This window comes from Anolis sagrei, chromosome 1 (assembly GCF_037176765.1).
Source record: "Anolis sagrei isolate rAnoSag1 chromosome 1, rAnoSag1.mat, whole genome shotgun sequence".
Lineage (NCBI taxonomy): Eukaryota > Metazoa > Chordata > Lepidosauria > Squamata > Dactyloidae > Anolis > Anolis sagrei.
Genome location: NC_090021.1, coordinates 147,595,764 through 147,619,868, shown reverse-complemented (window position 1 = coordinate 147,619,868; position 24,105 = coordinate 147,595,764). Strand labels below are relative to the sequence as shown.

Here is a 24,105-nt window from a genome sequence, read left to right as displayed (position 1 = left end):
TTTCCTTTTTATTTTAAAGGGGTTTGGCGTGGAGGGTTGGATTACTACATGTTATCCTGGAAGTATTCAGGATAGCATATGGAAAGCCTATTTTCCCCCTGCCTGTGTGAATTTAGACCCCCTTTGGGGCGGGTTTCTTAAACTCACTCCGAAGTGGGTTTCATGTATGTGTGGAACCTCCCTGAGAAGCCATCTTCCATCACTTTTTTTGTCAGCCAATGAAGGCACTCAGGAAGGCTGAAGTCAATTGCTGATCTACTAAACACTCCATTCAAACCAACCATGTTTGTCCCTGGGTCTTAATCATCATGTCATGCTAATCACAAGTGTTTCTGGAGCACAGCCAGCTGTACTGCAGGTCCATTCCTTCCTTGTCTCATATGGAAACATATGAGGTGCTGATAAGAGGTCTTGTTCTTGAGCAACTTGGCAGACAAAATGGTGAACAGGCATTAGGTAAATCCAGTGTATTTATGATTTCTAAAGGAAATGGAACGGCATGGTCCACCTTTTTGTTACACGTGTTTAGTCAGATTACCTATGGTAGAATCGGAAGCCACCATTACTTATAGCTCTTCTTTGAAAGCTGATTTCTACCAACTTTTCTACCAACATTAGAAGTAGGTGCATTGTATTCTGTACAAAATAATATTGCACAGTTATCCAGAGAAACATCTGGCTTGTACTTTGCTGTTGTTTTATTTTTATTTTTGCATTAAATTAACAAAAGATATAGATAGAAATAAAAAATGATGCTGTTGTGTGCATTTATGTTGTTCCCAACATGTGGTGCTACTATCATGGAGCTTTGGTCAGATTTGTCCAGAGGGTTTGTATTTTACTACTTCTGAGGTTGAGAGAGAGCCTGTCTCCAGAATTTACTCAGGCTGGATCTATACTGAGATATAATCCAGATTACTAAATCAGATAATCCACATCATCCGCTTTGAACTGGATTATATGAGTCTACACTGCCTTACAAACCAGTTCAAAGCAGATAATCTGGATTTTATATGGCAGTGTAGAAGGGGCCTCAGTAGTCAAACCACTGCACTATGCTGGCTCTTTAAAAAGATACAGACAATGTATGTCTAAAAACACTACAGGGAAAATTGCCAGTTGCGGAAAATTGTTATTGTGCGTGGTCCTCAAGATGATCAAGAGTGCATTCCTGTGGGAAATTTTCAAGGGGAACCTAGAAAAAAATAGACAAGAGAGTTGAATATAGCAAGTTGTTTCAAAGTGCACAGGATGTAAGCTTTTTCAGGCTTTTAAAAAGGGATGGACATCAGCTGGAGCAGTCTCCATGGGGAACGGACCCCTTTTTCCTGCATGCAGGGTCACACAGACATGTTAAAATCCACATCTTTCAACCAGAAACAGGATAAAAGGGGAGCTTTTTTATCTTGAGACTTCCCTCCTTTTTAGCAAATCATTGCGAGCATTTCAGTGACGTCATCTAGCCACTGCCCATTTTGAAATGGGTGCTCTCGTGATTAAGGTACTGTGTGGATGGGGCACAGATATACCCAAAGGTGTTTGTCTAGCTATATGGTTCACTTGAAGCCAAGACCTACAAAAACGTGCATGTGTTAAACCTCTTTATTGACAGCTGAGCCTTTAAGTACCCAAGATCAACATCTCTGTCTTACAGCTTTATTTTTTTTGAAAAGCTCTTATATTTGTTCGACATAATACTAGACATTGGAGCTCACCAGAGACCCATCTCCATATCTTTATCTTTTGTTGTCCCAGACTGTGCCCTCCCAGGGGGGCATCTCTGACCTGATTGGTCCTTCACTCTGACCAGTCCCTGGCTGCCATTTCAACATGCAAGCCAATCCTGGCATGGATCCTAGCTAGCCTCTTTTCTGGTCAATCAGGGGAAGGGGTGGGAAGTTTTGTAATTTTGTGCTATCCCCAGTATAGTTAAGTCTTACCTCCCAATACACCATGTCATCATAGCAGTTCTGGTCGGAAGGCTGTCCCAAGAAAGGCAAACGTAGAATCAACCCTGCATCATGTGTAGAAATGCACAGTGGCACTTTATAAGTAAGCAAATTACAACACGCACTATTGGAGAAGGAGCAGTTCTTGTTTCTTTCCATTTTGGTAATGGTTTTCCTCTATTAAAAGACACTGATTTTTAAAGGATTGGAACATAAACCAATACAACTTATTATGACTAATTAAATTGTTTAAAATAAAATGTGCATTAATCTACATGGACAGTTTGTATGTTCTTAATCCATTTTAAAGAAGAAAATGTAAACATTTCTTCTATACTTAGTTTATTTTAAAGTGTGTGTGTGTGTATATGTGGCGCAATGAGTTAAACCACTGAGCTGCTAAACTTGTTGAACGAAAGGTCACAGGTTCCAATCCGGGGAGCAGTGTAAGCTTCTGCCAACCTAGCAGTTCAAAAACATGCAAATGTGAGTAATGGCGCTCCATGCAATCACGCCGACCACATGACCTTGGAGGTGTCTACGGACAACGATGGCTCTAGGGCTTAGAAATGGAGATGAGCACCACACCCCAGAGTCGGACACGACTGGACTTAATGTCAGGGAAAAACCTTTACCTATACATATACATACATATATATATATATACACACACACACACACACACACACACACACACAGAGTGTTCCCTCACTTATTGCTGGAGTTCTGTCCCAGGATCTCCCGAAATAAGTGAAAAACCATGTAGGGATGCTCTATTTAATATTTATACATTATTTTAGTAGTTATACACTATTTTAAGTCTTTCTAAACTTAAAATAAAGTGAAGGAAAGGAAGGAAAGGTCCTTTAAGGCTGGAGGGAGGGAGGAGGGAAAGCGCCTTGGAAAGCGGTGGCGGTAAAACCCCACAAAACAGTGAAAATACCATGATATATATTTTAAATTAATATTTTTTGAAATCCGCAAAACAGCGAGTCTGCAATAAGCGAACTGCGAAGTAGCGAGGGAACACACACTCTCTCTGTGTGTATATATTTCTAGAACAGTCATATGTATTTTTGGAAGAGAAAATGACATTGGGATTAATGTTGATAATAAAATGAACATGAACCTGTAGTGTGATGCCCTAGCCTATATTAATAGGTCAATAGTTTCCATGTCAAGGGAAGTAATAGGTCTATTATATCCTGTACCAGATAAGTCTCATCTGGAGTGCTGTGTTCAGTTCTGGGAACCTCATTTTAAGAAGTATATGAGTATATGAGTTGGAGTGAGTTGTGACAAGGGTAACATGGATGGCAAGAGGTATGAAGAACAAAATAAATATGGAGAGGTTGAAGGAGCAGGGCATGTTCAGCTTGGTGAAGAGAAGAATGAGACGCAACATGATCGAATTTGAGTTCAAAAATCTTTTATGGAACAGAGAGACTGGCAAGCCTGAGCTCATTCTGCACTTTGACTTTTCTAACTTTCTTTGCTGTTTTCGAGGACAGAACTAGGTCTAAGTGCTTTTAAATTACAGGACACTAGATTTTAATGGAACATTAGAAGGAACCTCTTGACTAAAAAAGCGTGGTTGGACAATAGAAACAATAATCTACTGAAGTTGTGGGATTTCATTCTCTGGATATCTTCAAAAAAGAAGCTGGACAGATACCTGCTGGTGTGCATTAGCTGGAGTTCCTGGATTGAGCAGGGGGCTGGATGGACCATATGACTTCTCTAATTCTTTAAGTTTACTATTTCAAATGGAGTTTTGAGAGTATATTTAAATAATGTTTTGTTTTACTCACCTGTGATTGCTCCTCCCGTCAAAGCAATAGCAATGGAGCATGCCAGAGCAGCAGCCTGCATCCCAGGAAATAAGCTGCAAGATGGAAAAATAGAACACAAATGGCATCAGAGGGCACATCTACACTGACCACTTAGCATGAAGGGTTAACAAATCACCTCCATGGTGGCTAAATGGTACACATGGTTAACCCAGGTCAAAGCTGCTTTACACATTCTTGAACTTTTGTTAGAGTAGCTGGTGGGCCCAACTTGAGTTGTGACATTTGCTCTTTCCTGGAGCGAACCTAGCTGAAGCAACAAGGTGATCAGAGAAGCGGGTTGGGGAGGAGGTGATTCTTCCTCTCCCCCTTCACTCTGGCAGCCAACATTATTATTATTATTATTAATAATAATAATAATAATTTGCAATATTTGTATACCAGCCTTCTCAACCCCAAAGGGGACTCAGGGAGGTTCACAGTGTTGGCAACAATTCAATGTCATTGATAAAAAAACAATATAAAACATCAAAATTGACCCTCCCCTTGATAAAACATTAAACATTATTGAACACATCACATAAAATAACTCCAGGCAAAGAGTGGGTAGCACAACCTCATTCTGCCTGCTGACCAGATACTCCCAACCTGGCTTCCAGGAATTATGCCATAAACCTGTTCACAGATGTAAACATCCTTGTCTTCTTCTTAGAAGGAGACGTCCTACTACTGAGGACGTCTCCTCCTCAGAGACATCTCCTGTGTGCAAGACAGTCTATTCGTCGCGCTTTCGAAGAGTAGCCACATAATTTTATGCTAGTGCTCCTCCAACGATTTTGTCCCAGGAGTCCGCTCCCCCCCCCCCCCCCCCACGTACGAAGGTTTGTTTATTTTCCTATCTCTCTATGAGTTCTCCCTTACAATTAGTTTTGCCCCCTTATCTCACCCGGTGTTTTTAAATTATTTTATGTACATGCGACCTGCCCTTTGTCTTTCTGTCATTATGCTTAGTTCCTATGTTCTGTGTATATTGTTTTATATGCTTTGATGTTTTATATATTAATGTTATGTTGTTTATTTTATTGCAAGTTGTATTGTTATATTGTATTCTTTTTCGGGCTCGGCCCCATGTAAGCTGCTCCAAGTCCCCTTTGGGGAGATGGTGGCGGGGTACAAATAAAGATAATGATGATGATGATGATGATGATGATGATGACGATGATTGAATCTTCTTTCTCCTTAATTTGTTGAAGTATGGATACATGGGCTTCAAGACACTGTAGCTTCTCTTCCAAAAGGACCAATAACTTGCACATGCTGTAATTATAGCTTTTTGCTTCCTTGGCCAAGAACACAAATGTTCCAAAACTGTTGCAAATGACTGCATGAGCTCCCTTGCCATCCATTTTTAGCAGAATTAAGTAAAAAAGTACAGTAGAGAATGGAACAAAAATATGGGCCTCACCTAAAACTCCCGCCCTCCAAATACCCACACAAGCACCCTTGGCTGTCTCGCTCTGTGTGCCAAGCTCCTGTATTTTTATTGTGTTAGTTTCCGTCCAGGTCTGTCACCTACAAATTTGATCAAAATGTCCTCTATTCCATCACCCAAGTCATTTATAAAGATACGGAATAGCACTGGGCCCAGGACAGAATACCCTGGCACCTCACTAGTCACTTCTCTCCAGGATACATAGACAATATAATACAGTGGTTCCCAAGCTTTTTTTTGACCAGGGACCACTTTGAAGAGGGAAATAGCAGAGAAACTTTTTTGCAATCCACTTTGTTTGTCAGGAAGTAGGAAAATGTAAAAATAAAATAAAAACTCACTTGTTGTTGACCTGTAGAGCAGCTGCAATGATACTAGCAATGCCCCCCAAAATACCAGGTATGCCATGCAGGTTATGGACGCCGCAGGTGTCTTGAATATTCAGTTTTGAAGCAAACAAAGGCTACAAAAGAAGTGAATTATTATTTTTAAAGTTCTTTTAACCTGATTATGTAGACATAAAATAAATATAATTCTTGCCCCCCCCCCTCCTTGTTTTATTTTGAAAAACAGCATGTCTTACAATGTACGAAAAACACCACTGTATAGATTCTGCAATATAATCTGTGTTAACTTGTGACTGTTATCCAGCTAATCATTGATGAGGAGGTAGTACAGAGTAACAGCTAGTACAGAATTACAGCTTAGCAAGCAATTTAGCAAATAAAGAGTCCTGAGTGAAAATCCAATAATTTTTTGCTTGCCAGGCTGTGGGCCAAATTATTTATGTCTCTTCTTGATCAGAATCATAAGTTGTCTACGTGAGTGTCAGTAATAAAGACTAATCTACCAATGGGATGTTGTAGAAGTGTTCACAGCTCCAAATATTGAAATCATTAATTGATATTAATACTGAAAATAAATGATTATAAAATTGTAAATAAGTATTTGTAAATATTTGTAAATATCTAAGATCTACAGCAGTGGTTCTCAACATGTGGGTCCCCAGATGGTTTGGCCTTCAACTTCCAGAAATCCTAACAACTGTTAAATTGGCTGGGATTTCTGGGAGTTGTAGACCAAAACACCTGGGGACCCACAGGTTGAAAACCACTGATCTACAGAGACACTCGCTGGATCACCTCAGCAGGTGAGAGTCCAAAAGTGGCAGGCTCAAACCCAGAACCTCAATCAATGGCTGGTACCAAATGAGATACTCCCTCCTAGGCACACAGAAAACTAGGCGACTTGGAAGGCACTGAACAGACTGTGCTCTGGCACCACGAGATGTAGAGCCAACTTTAAGAAATGGGGCTGCAAAGTTGAATCCACGACATGTGAGTGTTGAGAAGAGCAGACCATCTACTACTACAATGCAGCCTGAGCCCTGCCACGTGTTCTTATAGCAACACCAGATGCACTCCAAGTGGCCAGCTAGTGGTCAAAGGACATTTAATTAATGCCAAGTTCCCAAACTTTGTGTGTGCGTGTTTTAATGCAATACAACTGTTTGGTTCGCTCCTGACATGATAAATAACACCTAACGTAGGGCTTTTCCACATAGCCCTATATCCCAGAATATCAAGGCAGAAAATCCCACAATATCTGCTTTGAATTAGGTTATTTGTGTCCACACTGCCATATATTCCCATTCAAGCAGAAAATGTGGGATTTTATTCAGCTGTGTGGAAGGGTCCTTATTGGCCAACTGTATCCCTTCCTCAGCTGCTAGAGATAATCTCAGAGATGGTGTTGATCATATTGTTTTGGGGATTTTCACATATATGATGAAGCTATCAGGGCCAATTTAGGATTATATGGTAACCATGGGTCTGTCTCAATTAAAAATCTTTTCTTGGTTGGGATGATGATGATATGAGGATAGGAGGGCTTGAAAGAGCGTTATGGTCATGGTAAGATCACTATCTGAAAGATTTACTAGAACCCCAACTCTCTGCAGGAGTGGCAGGCCTATTAAAATGGTCCAACCCAAGAGATTTTGAATGTCCTGTGTTCTGGTACAGCTGTACCAGAAGCTCCAATTTTGTTTGCTTTACATTAAATGTTTGTTTGCAGTCCTAGGTTTCAGGGACTCTGCAGATAGGTGGCTTCTTTTGGTTGCAGTTATAGGGCAAGCCGCCTGTCCATCATCATTAAGTTTTGGTCCCGCCCCTTGCTCAGGGCAATTGGGAAGGGAAGGGAGTCATTTTTTAGTTAGTCTCAGCTAGATTAGCCAATGTACAGGACGTGTGTAAACGTCCCCTGTACAAAAGCTTCGACCTTTAAGAATTTCCAGGGTTACAGAAATTCCAACAGAAACAGAAGGGAAAGAGTCTCCAAAGACTTTCCAGGGAAACATCCCTAAAGATCAAATAACTCCAGCTGAAGAGACTACAGGCCTTGCTGGTAGGTCCACTCGGTGCTTTGAGACGCAGTTCAACCTGGTAGTGGTGCCCACATCAGTTAGGTTTAAGTTTCAGTTAGCCTGGGAGAAATTAAAAAGGGGATTTTCCTTTAAAGAAGAAGTTATTGAAGACAGTTGCCTGTCCTTCGTGGGCAAGTTTAGGAATTCACCAGTTGCCCAAAAGCTTGGAATCATTTACTTAACTTTACTGAAGACAAGAGAAGTTTCTGTTTGATTGTTCATTAATAAAATACTTTGTTGTACTTCTCAAACCATCTAAAGACTGTATGTGGTGGAAACCTCTGAGAACTTCTCTTTAGGCCCCCTGGCTTCCCGTTGGGCAAAGGTTGCACATCCTGTTTTAAAGACAACTATTTACAGGTGCGACAGAACATCCTGCTAGAATTGGTGATGTTGTGGTTGACATGTGGAAAAGGAAGATGACCCAGGCAATTGACACAGTTGCTCCCAAGCATTATTTGAGTATAGAGCATGACCTCCTTGACTTTCTGAGAAGTCTAGGGCAATGAAGTGCTTAGGTAGACACCTAGAGTGATGATGGAGAAAGATTCAGGATAAATTCAACGTAGCACAGATTAAGCTCCGTTTTAGAACCTACTTGGCAGCAGTTAGGGCCTCTATTACAACAACTCAATTTTGAAAGAACTGTACTGGCTTCCAATCTGCGTCCTAGCTCAGACCAAGGTACTGGTGTTAAATCACAAAGCCCTAAATAACTTGGGAGCAGGAGAGATGAAAGATCACTTCCTTCCGTATTAGACTGCCAGAAATTTGAGACCTTCAAATGCCCCCACACCTTGTGAAGTTAGGTTGGTGGATACATATAACAGGACTTTCTCTGTATTAGTGGCTCAACTGTAAAATGTTGTACCCAAGGAAGTTAGAATGGCATTATCTATTTTAAGCATCAATGGATAGCCAAAACAGCACATTCCACATGGCATTCATGGTCTGAAATGCTGTTTTGTTTTAAAAGTGAATTCTAGGCTTCTTTTAGATTTTTTTTGAGTTTTTAAAGAATATTTTAATGTGTTTCAAAATGTTTTTTAATCCTATTATTGTTTGCATTGGTTTTAATGTGGGTTTAATAAAATTATAAAAATGCCACAATGATCTTGAGTACTCTAACATAAATCTGAGAATGCCTACAAACAAAAATGACATAGTATGAAACAAGTACTTTTATCAAAGCTGGAATATGGTAGGATGTTAAAAAGTTATACTCACAGTCAAATATTTGAATCCAAGAACTGAGATGATTCCAGCTATGCTACCAATTAACATGGCTCCAAAGGGCAAGATGTTCAAATCAGCACAAGAACCCACAGCGACTCCTCCTGCTAAGGTTGCGTTTTGAATGTGCACCTGCGCATAAAGAATAAAATGTTAACCACTGAGATGAAAACTATGAAGTTAAAAGTTTACTCTTTTTTTTATTCTAATTTACTGTCTGTACTGAAACTAGGTCACAGTCATCAATTTCCAAAACCGCCAATAAAACTAGAGTAGAAATAAAGAATAAGTCATGCTCAGGACATGGGATCCTTATATAAAGTCACAATATCAACATGTCTCTAAAACCAAACTTTTCTCTTGGTAATACTGCTTTAGATCCATTTTGGGGAGATAAAATATGAGTCTTTACATATACAAAGAACATAGCCCACCATAGTGCCTTTAGAACTGCGTAGCTGCATATATAGGAGAATGAATATGGATGTTGTTAGAGTTGTTACAGTGACCTGCAGTATCTATGTCATGTTTGTTTTATTGCCAGAAACAAGAAAAAGCATATATTGTTATATAGCTTCTTAACATCAAATTTATTTGTATATTTACTACCTCAATTCCCAAATGAGGCAACTATGGAGCAAAACAAAACACATGGGCAGGCCCATAGCTGGGGAGGGGAGGGGCGGAGGTTAAAGGGTTCAATCCCCTCTCACACTGAAATGTGTCAGGTTTTAAAAAAACCTTACTTACTCATTAATTGGATAATCAGTTAAAATCCATGGGTAAACCAGTTTTTTTTTACCTGACACATTTTTTTGCGGGAGGGGGCTGCTATGGATTAGAGAAGCATTAACATCATTATCCGGTATAGACTACTGCAAGGTGCTCTACGTGGGGTTGCCTTTGAAGATGGTCCGGAAGCTTCAACTAGTCCAACGTACGGCAGCCAGGTTGCTAACAGGAACAGCACTCAGATAGTGCACAACCCCCCTGTTACTCCAGCTCCACTGGCTGCCGGCTTGCTACCGGGCACAATTCAAACTGCTGGCTTTGGCCTATAAATCCCGAAATAGTTCTGGCCCAACTTACCTGTCCGAATGCATCTTCCCTTACGAACCATCAAGGACTTTAAGATCGTCTGGGGAGGCCCTGCTCTCGATCCCGCCTTCGTCACAAGCACGCCTGGCAGGGACGAGAGACAGGGCCTTCTCAGTGGTGGCCCCTCGGCTATGGAACACCCTTGCTAAGGATATCAGATCGTCTCCCTCCTTCTTAACATTTCGGAGGCAAGTTAAAACATGGTTGTTCGAGCAAGCATTTACAAATGCAGAGTAGCCAATATATAGGAAATGGCATGACTTGACGATGGAACTGGACAATGCTTGATAATATTGAGACGCTAATGGTGTTTTTTATTGCTCTTGCTGTGCTTTTATACTGTTTTTAATGTTTTATTCTGTATTATGATTTTATGTGTACTGATTTGTTGGAAACCGCCTTGAGTCGCCGATTGGCTGAGAAAGGCGGTATACAAATACAGTAAATAAACAAACAAACAAATAATAAATAAATCATAACATCTGCTAACATTTGCCTGATTTAGATAAGCCTTTATTAAAAAGTAGTGGTGTTACCACCAGTTGTTATATGTATAAGATATAATTGGAGATCTATAGCCATACATCAGATGTCTTTAAAAAAGTGTTGTATGCATGGTCCTTTTTCGTATGTTCTTTAGTTGGAGTAGGATGTAACACACAGAAGGAAAGAAGGAAGGAAGGAAGGCCAACAGAAAGTCTATGAGACAGAAAGGAACACAACATACTGGAGATCTTCCCTCCTCCATGAGCAAAAGGTAATGGTGGAGCTTTTTCTCAAAGGGGAATTTCAACTTCTCCCACTAACTGCATAACTATATCATTTTAAAGATAAAAATGATTAATACCACCACATAACAGAATTGGCCATTTTGCTCATCTCTATCTGGATAATTTGCAAAAAAGTCACTTGCCAACCAACTTAAGAAGCATCTGAAAAGATAACCCTTTGCAACTCTTTTTAAATGCCAAGCTACCCGTACCCTACATTTGAAGCCTACATCAGATGATGAACACAGTTGGTTGCCCTTTCTTAAGTGCGTGGCTCATTCGTCTTTAATGAATGTGATGAAGTGGTGTATCTAGTTGTGGGCACCACAATTCAAGAAAGCTGTTGACAAGATGGAATGTGTCCAGAGAAGAATGGCCAAAATGATGAAAGGTTTGGAGGCCAAATTCTATGAGGAATGACTGAGAAAGCTAGAAATGTGTAGCTTGGAGAAAAGACGGCTGAGAGGGAACATAAAAGCCATGTTTAAATAAATTAAAAACCTCCTTCTCTGGGGGATTTTAAGCAGAGGTTGGATGACCATCTGTCAGTAGTGCTTGAATTGTGCTTTAACTGCGTGATAGGGGGTTAGCCGAATTGCCTTTCTGGTCTCTTCCAACTCTGATTTCAAAAGGGCAACAAAATCAAGGTGGGTATGAAAAGATGTCAGAAGAATTTGTACAATTCTTAACAAAGACTAAATGAATATACTAAATATGCCCTGGTAAAACTTTCACATGGTGGGCTGCCAGATGGAAGAAACTACTCAGTTGTAATTGTATATTTAGCAAGAAGACAACTGAAATTGTTGGAAATATCAATGTTTGAGCAGAGAAAAAGCTATCTACTAAAATGCTATAATTAACTACTCACTCGGTAGTAAATGCATGTTTTTGATTTAAAGATGCCATTATATTTATTCCTCTTAAGGGCAATTTTCCAATGTCTGTGTCTTTGAAAAACATGCATATCTGCAAAAATATTCCAAAAAACAATACCTGGCTTTAATGAGAGAAAGTCTACAAATATACAGAAAACTCTGAAAAACACAGTTAACTCTTGTTATTGCTCGTGGATTTGGATAAATAATGTGGATCACTGAGGTTCAAGCTGAAAGTTACCATGTCAAGTTTGCCTCTCTGTTCAATCAAGATAGAGCAGGCAAATACTGCAAGTGTGCATGCTGCCAAAGAGAAGTATGTGTTCACGATCGCTCTTTCCTGTGCCTCTCCCACTGCAGCAATTGCAGAGTTAAAACTCGGCCAGAACAACCAGAGGAAAAGGGTACCTGTGAAAACATATTTTAAAAAATATCATAACATGGAAAATACCACCAGTAGCCCTTCATGTTTCTTTAAAAGGGAAAAGGAATATAGGATATAGCTTTGTACCAGGTGTCGCCCGAATTCTGACTGAATGCCCTTAAATCCCAAGCAAAAGGTCCTCCAAAGTCGAAAGAACACTAGAAGAACTTCAGGAGAAAAGTTTCTGCTTTATTAATTTGGTTAAATCAAAAAACAACCCAGTCACAGTCCACTTGCTTTGTATTCCTTATTTCCCTGTTACCCCATTGTTGACCTATCCATCACCTTCTTACATATTTTAATCTTCCCTCTGCATGGTAGGGCTTCTGGAGCAAGACTTGTGTAGTTTCCTAAGCTGATAACACAACATCTGTGTCTGCTGTCTATGTGACTTGGTACTTCATCACACTAGAGAATGAATCTACTTTAAATCCAGTTTCTGCCTCCTGCAGAATTCTGGGGTTTGTAGTTGAGTGAGGCTGTCAAAGGCTCCTCCGTAAACTACAAACCCCAGAATTCTGCAGGAGGCAGAAACCGGATTTAAACTGGATTCATTCTCTAGTGTGATGAGGTCCTTGGTCAGTTTGAGAAAATGGCAAAGTGAAGTCCTTAGGATTCGCAGGTAAGATTATTCTTGATGAGGGATGGGTTTCTGCAATAGTTTCCCCAGACAACACCTCTTCCTTTCATCTCCTTACACAAAAAATAATTTCTCTCTAAATAACCTCTAGTGCAGGGGTCCTCAAACTTTTTAAATAGAGGGCCAGGTCACAGTCCCTCAAACTGTTGGAGGGCCGGATTATAATTTGAAAAAAAAAACATGAATGAATTCTTATGCACTCTGCACATATCTTATTTGGAGTGCAAAAAACACTTAAATACAATACAATAATTGAAATGATGAACACTTTTAACAAATATAAACTTATTAGTATTTCAATGGGAAGTGTGGGCCTGATTTTGGCTGATGAGATAGGGTTGTTGTTGTGTGCTTTCAAGTCATTTCAGACTTAGGTTGACCCTGAGTGAGGGCCGGGTAAATGACCTTGGAGGGTCACATCCGGCCCCTGGGCCTTAGTTTGAGGACCTCTGCTCTAGTGGTTAAGAGAGTAATATTAGTTGTATTTATACCTCATACTATAAATCTAACAATTGTTCATTTTCTTGGTGATAATAATCAGAATAAATTTAAGGCATAATAAACTTAGTATGTGAACTTAATAGATATGACATTGCAATATATAATTCCTAAAACAATAATATGTAAATTTAATAGCTTCTTTCACATATGTAGATTATACAAGAAAGAAAGACTGGTAAGGAAAAAGAAAAGACATAGAAAATAGAGAAAGAAATGTCTTAACTCCCTTGGTTTATCACAAACATTAAAGTGTCCTTTAATTTCTAAACATTGCTCTGTTTATAGCTGATAGTTGGATAGGTGACAGTAGGGATGCAGCTGCTGCAATGTTTTTTTAAAGATTGAGCCTTATCTTCTTTTTCGTGGCCTCGACAATTAACGTTTCCTCCTTCAGCTTGCAGTAACCACCATCTGAGCTTTCATTCCTCTATAGTTGAGGATATTCACTCCCAGCTCCCACACAAATTGCAGTTAATACTTGGTTCATTATTGCTACCACTTTCCTGTCTTTGCTCTATACCACAGCCTTGAGAGGAAATATCCCATTTGTATCGAAATCCTGTTTGTCTGCATGCTCTTGTCACTGGTGCCCATTCCATGTTTTTCTTTAATGTGTCAGGTGCCAGGTCTCAATTGCTTTCTTTTTATAATTTACATTTTTAGTTTTAATTAGAATTTGGTAGTTTTGTATTTTCTTTGGATATCTTGCATATGTAATGATCCGATCTTGGAGGTCTTGGAAGATGATGAGCTAAATATTTTTACAATTCTGTGACACAGTCTTGTGATATTGGGGGTCCTGTACACAAGCCCTAAAACCCATGATAAGTAACAGGTTTACCTGAAGCATCCAAATAACACTGCAGGAAAACTTGGGATTAATGCAGAATAAACTAGGTTTTCCCAGTTTATTCCACATAAATTTCACACCTGGAAAGATCTGAACCTTAATCTAAGGTCCAGATCTTTGCAGGTTTCATGCCTGTGAGGACTGCCTCCTGGGACTATTTCTGCAGTCTCAGGGTTAAATCTCCAAATCCATCCTGGTACTTTGCACACCCCATCCCCAAATTTATCTGAGGGGCCTACCACCACCTGATGTACCATTTTCAAGCATCAAGAAGACTGTGAAGAGGGGCCTGTGCTGCCAGTGCCCCCTCCCCCAGGAAGTGTTATAGGGGAAATGGGGGACTGGGGAGTGGGTGGATGCCATTCCGGGTCAACCTTTGGTTGAACCAGGATGGCATCTAGCTGCCCCTCCAAGGGAAAGCCCGGGGTTGTGGGAAGATGGTGGGGACTGAAACCTGGGAGGAAGAGGGTTTTTTTTTAACATAGTTCCTCTCAAATTTTTGTTAAGTGAAGAAGGGCCCTTAGATATCCAGACTTATTTATCTGCACCATGCCACAAATGTTTCAAGAGGTTCTTTTGGTTTTCTTCCTCTACTTCAGAGGTTCTCAACCTGTGGGTCCCCAGATGTTTTGGCCTTCAACTCCCAGAAAACCTAACAGCTGGTAAACTGGCTGGGGTTTGTGGGGGTTGTAGGCCAAAACACCTGGGGACCCACAGGTTGAGAACCACTGCTCTACTCCAAAATTGCAACTTTGAATATTGAGATGTTTGTCATTGTCTTGATGGCCTTCCAGCTTACATTTCAGTCATTGACTCTCTTCCTGCATATTACTGAACTTTTCTTAGTATCTCAGACTTAATTCTAAAGCTTTTCCCACTGTTTTGCTTATGTCTGCCATCTAAGCAGTGATTTTCTTCATTCTGTCTTTTAATGGTCTTAACTCTCTGGCAAAGTCAACTTGGAATTCCCGCTTTAGTTGTTTTAAATAGTCAATTATTTCTGAATTTAACACATCTCTAGTTTTATTCTATCTTTTGTTTTTCTTTCACCCAACATTGTTTTGCTCTCTCGGGTTCTTGCTTCACTCCTGTTTCATCCTCCATATTCGCTCTCTCCTTCCTGTGTCTTGTTGATAGTTTGTTTTTGTTTTTTTGCATTTTTTCCTTTTTATTTACTGATTATTTCTTCTGTTGCAATTTATCGCTTTGAAAGTTGATTCTTGTTCAGGTAGGAGAGCAGAGAAGTTGAGTTATGCCATCAACTCTCAGAATGGAAAATCACTCCTCCCTCCCAAAAAGCAGAACTACTCAACACATTCTTTGCCTCAGTCTTCTCCCAAAAAGTTAACAGTGCTCAACTTGGAGATAATGGAGCACAGGATGCAGTAGGTAATATGCAGTACATAATAGGTAAAGGGGCAGTACAGGAATACTAATCTAATTTAAACAAGTTCAAGTCTCAATGGCCAGATGAACTACATATAAAGGTAAGAATTAATTTCAAAACTAATGGCAATCATCTTTGAGAATTCCTGGAGAATTAGAAGTGACACAATCTATAATATCATGAAGGTCTGGGCCTTATAGCCCAGGGTCTGGGTTTCTCTGACCTGACGGACCAACTGGCACAATTCTAAGTAGCTTATTCTTCCCATCTAATGGATTCAGAACATTTGCCATCAAAAACAAAACTCATTCTGACATTTATTTTGAAAATTCAGTTAGTGTGGTACTCCTTCACACAAATGGAACCTTGGAGAATGAATCCAAAGCAGAAACTAGATGCAAGTCAGAATACAGAACCAGACCTTTTAACTCACCAATCATAGCAAATAGGTCGGAGTGGTAAGTTGAACCTTCATTTTCATGCCCATTTTTTAGACCAGGGCGGTAGATGGCTCGAGCTGCAGCCAGACCAAAATAGGCTCCAAATGCATGAATAGTCATGGATGCTCCAATATCAGTAGCCTGAAAAATAACACAATAAAGGTAAAGAGTAATTTTCTAGTTTCTGAGTGTTATGCTATTGCATCAATGTGGGGTTACTAAACATGGAAGTTCTATTTTGCTTTAAAACCTGATTTGAGGAGATTAAATGGATGAGTCACTTAAGGTGGTAAAGTGATTTGACAGCCTAGACACAGCTGTAACACTTCTTCTTCTTCTTCTTCTTCTTCTTCCTTTTCTTCTTCTCTTCCTCCTTCCCCTCCTTCTCCTCCTCCTTCTTCTTTTTTGAAAAAAATCCTTTTCTAATTTTTTTTATTTGGTTGGATATAATCAATGTGTAACATTGTCACAATTGCATATACACAATGATATACTATTTTTTTACCCAATATAACACACTCTATCAATTACATTATATCCTTTACAGTTCTATACATCTTACCTATCCATTTTCCCCCCTCCCCCCCCCCCCCCTCCGGGAACAGTTACGACTCTACTCATAGGAGAAGGCAGGGCTCTGATTTCACAACAGATTTTGGGCAAGCAAAAGGGGTTTTCCTCCTAGAATACAATGTGAATGATCACCGTTCCATAAGATTGCAGATAAACTAACTGTACAGTAGAACTTGGGAGGTACCCTTTTGGACCACCATTCCTGGATTCTCACAGCCAGCACTACTAGTGAACATTTTGATTAAAGGCCTCTGAGAGTTATAGTCTAAAAACTATTTTTCCAAGTTCTAATGTGCAGCTGGTTACCAATGCAATAGCTTGCGCTATTCTTGAAAACAACTAATTTTACACAACCAATAGTGAAAAAGCATAGCCAACTGAGGGAATAGTATATATTTTGCACAGCCCTATTGATTTATCCATGGATCAATGTGAGTATTGTACCTTCATTCTTATATAAAAAAGGAATAATCACTTATCTTAGTAGAGTGGCGAAAGGCAAACTAAGTTAATCCCGGAAGAATCTAAAACAAGTCCCAACATACTCTCTCTGCCATGGTGTTGCTTCTGGCCTTTTTGAATGCCTAGGTGATGGACTGGTAGTGGTTATGGGCAGCTGGCCTTTTGAGGAGGCATTGGTTATTTTCTTTCCCAGTAAAATGGCCCTTCACTTATCCAAGGTCATATCAAAATTCATAATTTTGGCTCCAAAATTTTCCCTCAACATATACATGAGGTCGACTTATACATGAGTACATATGGCATTCCAGAAGGGCAAGAGTGAGAGGAATGAACAAGTACATATGAGGCAAGAGCAGAAACAAACCACTTTTTTTGGTGTAAGTCAGAGAAAATACTTACCCCTAGAACATTTATAACAAGATGTTCATTGCATGCAAACATGGTGATTTCCAGAATGGTCATGATCAGCATCTGAATGGGACTTGTTTTACCCAGGACAGCTCCAAAGGAAATCAGGACAGTAGCTACGCTGAAGTCGGCAGTGATCATGCTTTTCAATTTGAAAAGGAAAAATAAAAACAAAGTCAGATTAATAGTGCCCCATGATCTTGAAAGATAGGGAAAGCCCATGATGATGATGCCCTACAGTTAAACCCAAACAGCCTTATAAGATCCGTGATTGACATATTACATGAAAAGTATATGAAAATATTGTGTTGGTCACATTTTCTTTTTAAAAAATTGGGCTTTAATTCACTTTTCTTTTGAAAATAAAGCAAACTCTTTAAAATATCCAACTTTGGCCTATATTTCCTTTTTCTCCAAATAAAAATGGCACAGAGCTCAATGCTTTATTTTAAATACATAGTTTGGGCCAAACACAAAGTGTCAAACCAGATGTTATAGGAATTACAGTTATCCTGCATTCGATTTACTTGTGTTTGTCCCCCACTCTTTATCCTGTATAACATTAAAGACCGATTGGATTGCCAATCTGATTATGATAATTTGCGATTTAAAAAAAAATGAAATACATGGCTATGATTTTTTTAAAATCTATGTGCAGCTAGGATTTATTTAGGAACTAAGTCAAAACTGGAAACTTTTAAGATTTTGGAAAATTCTTTGCAAATAGCTGAAAGGACAGAAATGTCAAACAAGATAAGATATAATGAAGTAGGCCAATTAGAGAATAAGTACATAGAATATTAAGCTACTGCTTGGTGAGGAAATAAGAAATATAAAGGTTAGATTGAACCATATACAGGCAATCTCCAAGTTACAAATAAGATATGTTCTGTATTTGTTATGAAGTTGAATTTGTATGTAAAGTGGAACAGCTACATTGTTAAGTGTAACTCCAGCCATATTATATACATACATACACACACACACACATATGAATGAGAAAATGATTTGGATGGCATAGGAAAGAGTTAACATCCCGGTGGTGTTTGTTTTGCTGTCTGTGGCCCTGTTCAGAAGATTGCATCTCACTTTCTGTCCCTGTGAAAATTGGATTTTGAAAAAAAATAGCTTGCTGTGGAAACAAGGATTGGTTAGAAAGCTTCAGTGGAGACATCTTTCCCCTTTGATAACCCTTCCAGGAGTGAATTTTCCTTTGGATGGATAGATTTCTCTCACAACAGGTTGTCTCACCCTGGTTCTTAAAAAGGAGTCATTTCTAAGTTGGATTTTTATAATTCGGGGACTGCCTGTATTAATTTCTCTTTGATTTCAATTTTTTTCCTGATGTATGATGATTTCTCAAGCTCTTTCATAACCTGATAACTTGACATTAAAATGAACTTGATAATTAAAGGCAATTAAAAGTTTAGTAAATAACTCAGTTTGGCTTATTCCCATTAATAAGTTTTTTTTAAAAAAACCCAGAAGTCAAGTAATATATTTTCAAATATTGTAGCACAAACATGAGCATTAAAAAAACCACCAGAATTTTGGAGACTCTCTTTATACATCCTGCTGTGAATCCATCCCAGGTTATATAACAGATAGCCATGCAGTTCACTGCAAGGAACATAGCTGAGTAGCAGATTCTGCCTGAATATCAAGCAAAAAGTGGGTGCTAGAAACAATATCATACGAAAGCTTACTGGCACAACCTGGGAATCACAACCAGACACAGTGAAGACATCCGCCCTTGCGCTATGCTGCTGAGTATGCATGCCCAGTGTGGAACACATCTCACCACACTAAAACAGTGGATGTGGCTCTTAATGAGACATGCCGCATTATCACAGGGTGTCTGCGCCCTACACCACTGGAGAAATTACACTGTTTAGCCGATATTGCACCACCTGACATCCGCTGGGAAATATATCCCATATATCCCAATATATCCCATATATATCCCAATAGTGAAAGGACCAAGGCAGAGACATCTCCAGCTCATCCCCTGTTTGGGTATCAGCCAGCACGTCAACGACTTAAATCTAGAAATAGTTTTTTAAGATCTACAGAGACACTCACTGGAACACCTCAGCAAGCGAGAGTCCAAAAGTGGCAGGCTCAAACCCAGAACCTCAATCAATGGCTGATACCCAATGAGAGACTCCCCCCTGGACACACAGAAAACTGGGTGACTTGGAAGGCACTGAACAGACTGCGCTCTGGCACCACGAGATGCAGAGCCAACCTTCAGAAATGGGGCCACAAAGTGGGATCCACAACATGCGAGTGTGGAGAAGAGCAAACTACAGACCATCTGCTGCAATGCAACCTGAGCCCTGCTACATGCACAATGGAGGATCTTCTTGTGGCAACACCAGAAGCACTCCAAGTGGCCAGATACTGGTCAAAGGACATTTAATCAACTACCAAGCTTGCAAATTCTGTGTCTTTTGTTTGTTTGTTTGTTTGTTCTGTCAAAAATGTAATACAACTGTTCGGTTGCCTGACACAATAAATAAATAAAGCAGATTCTTAGAGAAGTTGACAGCCTCTGAAAGTTAAAAACAGCCAATGCACTGGACACACAGCAAGCAAATGGCACACTGTTATTGGGTAAGGCCAATTGAGCCAGAATCCCTTCACCACATGCATAATTTTTTAAAATTTATTTGGCATGCAGTCAGCCCTCTATATTCCGGAGGGTTAGGGACACAGGACTCCATGAAAGTTAAAAATACCACAAATAACATTATCACCCCTTCAAACATGCACAGCAGACTCCTTCCCAGCTTACAGCTCTAGTTGATCACTCCCTTCCCAGACACATCCCTGAACATAAAGTTCTTCTCTGGACATTTGCCCCTTCCCTGTTCCTCCATCGATCATCATCCCACCATAAGCCTCAGGCTTGTGGTAGATGATGGACAATGGAGTGCAGGGAAGGTAGAGATCAAGGAAGGGGTTTAAAATCTGGATGAGGCTTTGATGGGGAAGTGGGGAAGGAAATGAGTGGCTGGTTCTGTTGGCAGGACAGCAATTGAAAAGTGGAGAGGCAGCAGAAAGATTGGAGAGGAGGTCAAGCTACTTAAACAGCAGGTACAAAAGTGCAAATAATCAGATCCATGAAAGTGAAACCTACGAATGTGAGGAATGGCTATATTAGTATATTTCTTCATAGGGTTGTTCATTGAGATTCTTTGGTTTCCACTTCAAAGCTTGCTCCCAGTGTGGATCTGCAGCAATGAAGTGTCTTTTATCTTTCCAATAAGGATATTATGTGCCTATTTCATATGCTTTTTTCTTCCATTGATTTGTATGCATTTTTAAAATACATTAATTTTCCCAAGCCCATTTTATAAAAGTACACATTTTTCCAAATGCATTTCTCAGATGTACATGTTTTAACGCATGAGTTGCTTAAAAAATTCACACTGCAAACTTGGAAAAACATGAACATCAAAATGCAAGTTGCGTACCAGGCCCGTAGCCAGGATTTTGATTCGGGGGTGGGGGTGGGGGGCTGAGTCTGAGTGAAAGAGGGTCTACCCTAGCAAACCTTTTGTATCGTTACCCCAATACCCCCATGCATATGAGATATATTGGTGATCAGATCATGATATGAATAAATATAACAGTCTAAATAATGTACCAGTAAGACCTTTTTGCAGACCACCATGAGAATTTTTTTGGGGGGGAATTTTTTTTGAAGCCCCCAAAGCCCCCCCCCCCCCCGGCTACATGTCTGTTGCGTATATGTCTACATGAAGTTCTAGGAGTTGCAAAATGGTTAAATTCTGATCAAATAGCAAATGGAAACAAATATCTCAACCATTCTCAGTCTGCCATTGGAATTATAAACAAAATTCAATGCAACAACAAAAAATAGAACTACTTTGAAATATCAGAAGGTGATATACAACAAGAGTAGCATTTAAAAAAAAGAATTAATATTTTTTTGATTAAATGCTTAAAATGCAGGAGTGTGTTTCTTTGGGTGGCGTACCACAAACTCAATCACAAATGGCAGGAAAGCCAAAAGGCCTGAGTGAAAGATTGTGTTATCGAAGAAATTTGGATATGGGAGGTTGTGGTCTTTAAAGGCAATATATATACCTATGAATGCAAGGTGACGATATACAATCTGATGTACTGGGCTACAACTTACAGAAATGCATTATACTGTAAAAGACCACAGTATGTTTTATGAATGCTACTGGATGGTATTTATCATTTACCTTTTAATGCCAATGTGGATTTCATTCTGTTTCATATGCCAGAATCCTTGCAGCAGGATGCCCCACTGGAGACCCAAAGCAGCAATGAGCAAGTTGGTACCAACACTGCTGAACCCATACTTCTTTAGGAAAGTCATCAAGAAACCAAACCCAACAAATATCATCACGTGAACATCTTGAAATACTGAAAAAAAAGAAAAACAATATACTGAGTGTATGACTGGTAACACCTACATGTTACTATTGCTACTTCCTTCCGATTACTGTCTCAGAAGAATGCAATGAACCCTCTTCTGGGCCTTTTTTCAAAATCTAAAAATAGATTTGGTCAGTGATTTCTGATAACGGAAATGTTATCTCTGTTTTCGTTATTCAATAAGGAGTACCCTCATTTATATGGAAAAATGGTAGCACATATGCAAAAAAGGGCAGTTTCATCAGGTTCAGAAGTTGCAGAACCATCCATCCATACACATGAAAACACATACTATCTGTCACAAGAATGACATGATTGTAAGCCTTGTAAATGGAGAATATCTCATTGGGCCTTTTGCTGTGAGGTCACTACCTTGTGAATGACCGAGGCTAAGTGCTGTTTGTGCAATGGGAGAGGCATCTGGCAGTGATCATTTGAAACTCTATGTCCCACTCTTTCAAGTGATAAGAGTTTCATTCATGAATGGTTTGTGGTTGCAAAGATAGAGAGATTTCGGATAAAGTCCACCTTTTTGAAACACCCTGTGGGTGCTTCCCTGTTGATAGACAAAGAAGTAATGGTGTGTGGAACTCAAAAGATTGGTGGTGTGTTGTCTTCTGTGGCAAAGGCCCATGATACAACAGAAAAGCTGACAATACCTGTCATGTCCATTGGCCATTACCCATTCTTTCTGATCCACATTGGAAGACATTATGCTATAAGACTGAGCCTTCAACATCGTGCTATAAGGATCTAGGGAGGAAGCTAAAGGATCTTAGAGCAAAGGTTGTGATTTCATCAGTCCTTCCTGTTATAATATTCTTCATTAGGGTACAACTCCAAATACATATGGCAATTTCACTTGTTCAGAATATTTGTGCAAATGAAGAAAGGTTCAATATAAAATTTCCAGTTATGCCATTGCATTGGTTTAATTTTTGTTGCTCTGATTAACTCAAAATAGAATGTATTGTCGTAGGCTTTCATGGCCGGAATCACTGGGTTGTTGTAGGTTTTTTCGGGCTATATGGCCATGGTCTAGAGGCATTCCCTCCTGACGTTTCGCCTGCATCTATGGCAAGCATCCTCAGAGCATCCTCACTGCCTCTCAGGATGCTTGCCATAGATGCAGGTGAAACGTCAGGAGAGAATGCCTCTAGACCATGGCCATATAGCCTGAAAAAACCTACAACAACCTCAAAATAGAATACCTGCTACCTCTAATTGTATTCACATTATTTCATACAGGATAAATCTGGCATTCACAGTGGGAATAATAATGACAAAAATCCGAGAAACAGAAATTTGCAAAATGGAAACAACTATATCCAAGAGGAGTAGCCAAATAGCCTGCTAACCGAAACATGGTGAAAACTTTTGAAAAGTTTTGTGGCATGAAAAGTGAAAATTAACTCAGCAATTCTGGTCGAATCTGTGTAAAAGAGGCCTCAGTGCATCAAATTTACTGACATAATAATAATAATAATAATAATAATAATAATAACTGAATTTACTCAATGTTTCACTATGTTTATATGCTGAAGAAACAGAATAAACATCTCTGATGTTTACCCAATTATGGAATAGCTAGTGAACTATTATAATAGAGAGAGAGCTGCCTAGTGGAGTGGAAATAATAACTGCTCATCTTACAATTTTCAGAGAAAAAATGCCCTCATCAATAATAATAAGTTACAAAATGCTTGATTGTAAATCGTAATTGCTGTTGAAAAGTCAGTCCTGTCTGAGTAAGATAAAAAAGGAGACAGGAGTTCAAAATACATAAACAAATTTCCCCATAAAGTCACATTCAATGCAGAATATTAGAAAAGTTTAATGTTTACAAAAAATTAAAATTCAGTAAACTTTATAGAAAAAGAGAGCAATAAAACCAGAAATAAAACTTCTTGTTGCTTCTTTGACAAGAGTTGAATGATCCGAAAGAACTCTTTGTACTATTCCTGCTTCTTAGAAACAATATATTTCAGTTAGAAAGAACCTTCAACACTTTGACAGCAATTTCATACACTGGCAGTATATCATGTGTAAAATAACATATCAGATAGATGACCCCAGACTTCCTAGGTTATGTATAGTGCTACAGTGCTGTCACAATTCAACTCTACTAAAATATTACAGACCATTAATAAACACTTACGTGGGTACAACTGGGATTCATTCGGGAGGTTTCTCCCATGATCACTTATGTCATATTTTACAAATAAACCAAATAAAATTATAATTATAATTTCCAAAAAAATTGCAACAACAGGGAATTTAATCCGCATTTTGGTGGAGAAAGAAGAATTCGCGCTGTCCATTTTTGCAGTCATCTGCAGCAGACTGATAAA

General features: G+C 39.2%; 1 protein-coding gene across 1 annotated transcript; it reads right to left on the bottom strand.

The window, feature by feature from the left end:
* Positions 1-680: 680 nt before the first annotated feature.
* RHAG (Rh associated glycoprotein) lies at positions 681-24,105 on the bottom strand. Its single transcript, XM_060785630.2, has 10 exons — positions 23,913-24,105; positions 21,559-21,742; positions 17,312-17,462; positions 15,871-16,018; positions 11,877-12,043; positions 8,884-9,021; positions 5,573-5,694; positions 3,761-3,834; positions 1,941-2,014; positions 681-1,195 (listed from the first exon to the last, which is right to left on the bottom strand). The coding sequence occupies exons 1-10, from the start codon at positions 24,085-24,087 to the stop codon at positions 1,133-1,135; spliced, it is 1,296 nt and encodes a 431-aa protein (XP_060641613.2). The 5' UTR covers positions 24,088-24,105; the 3' UTR covers positions 681-1,132.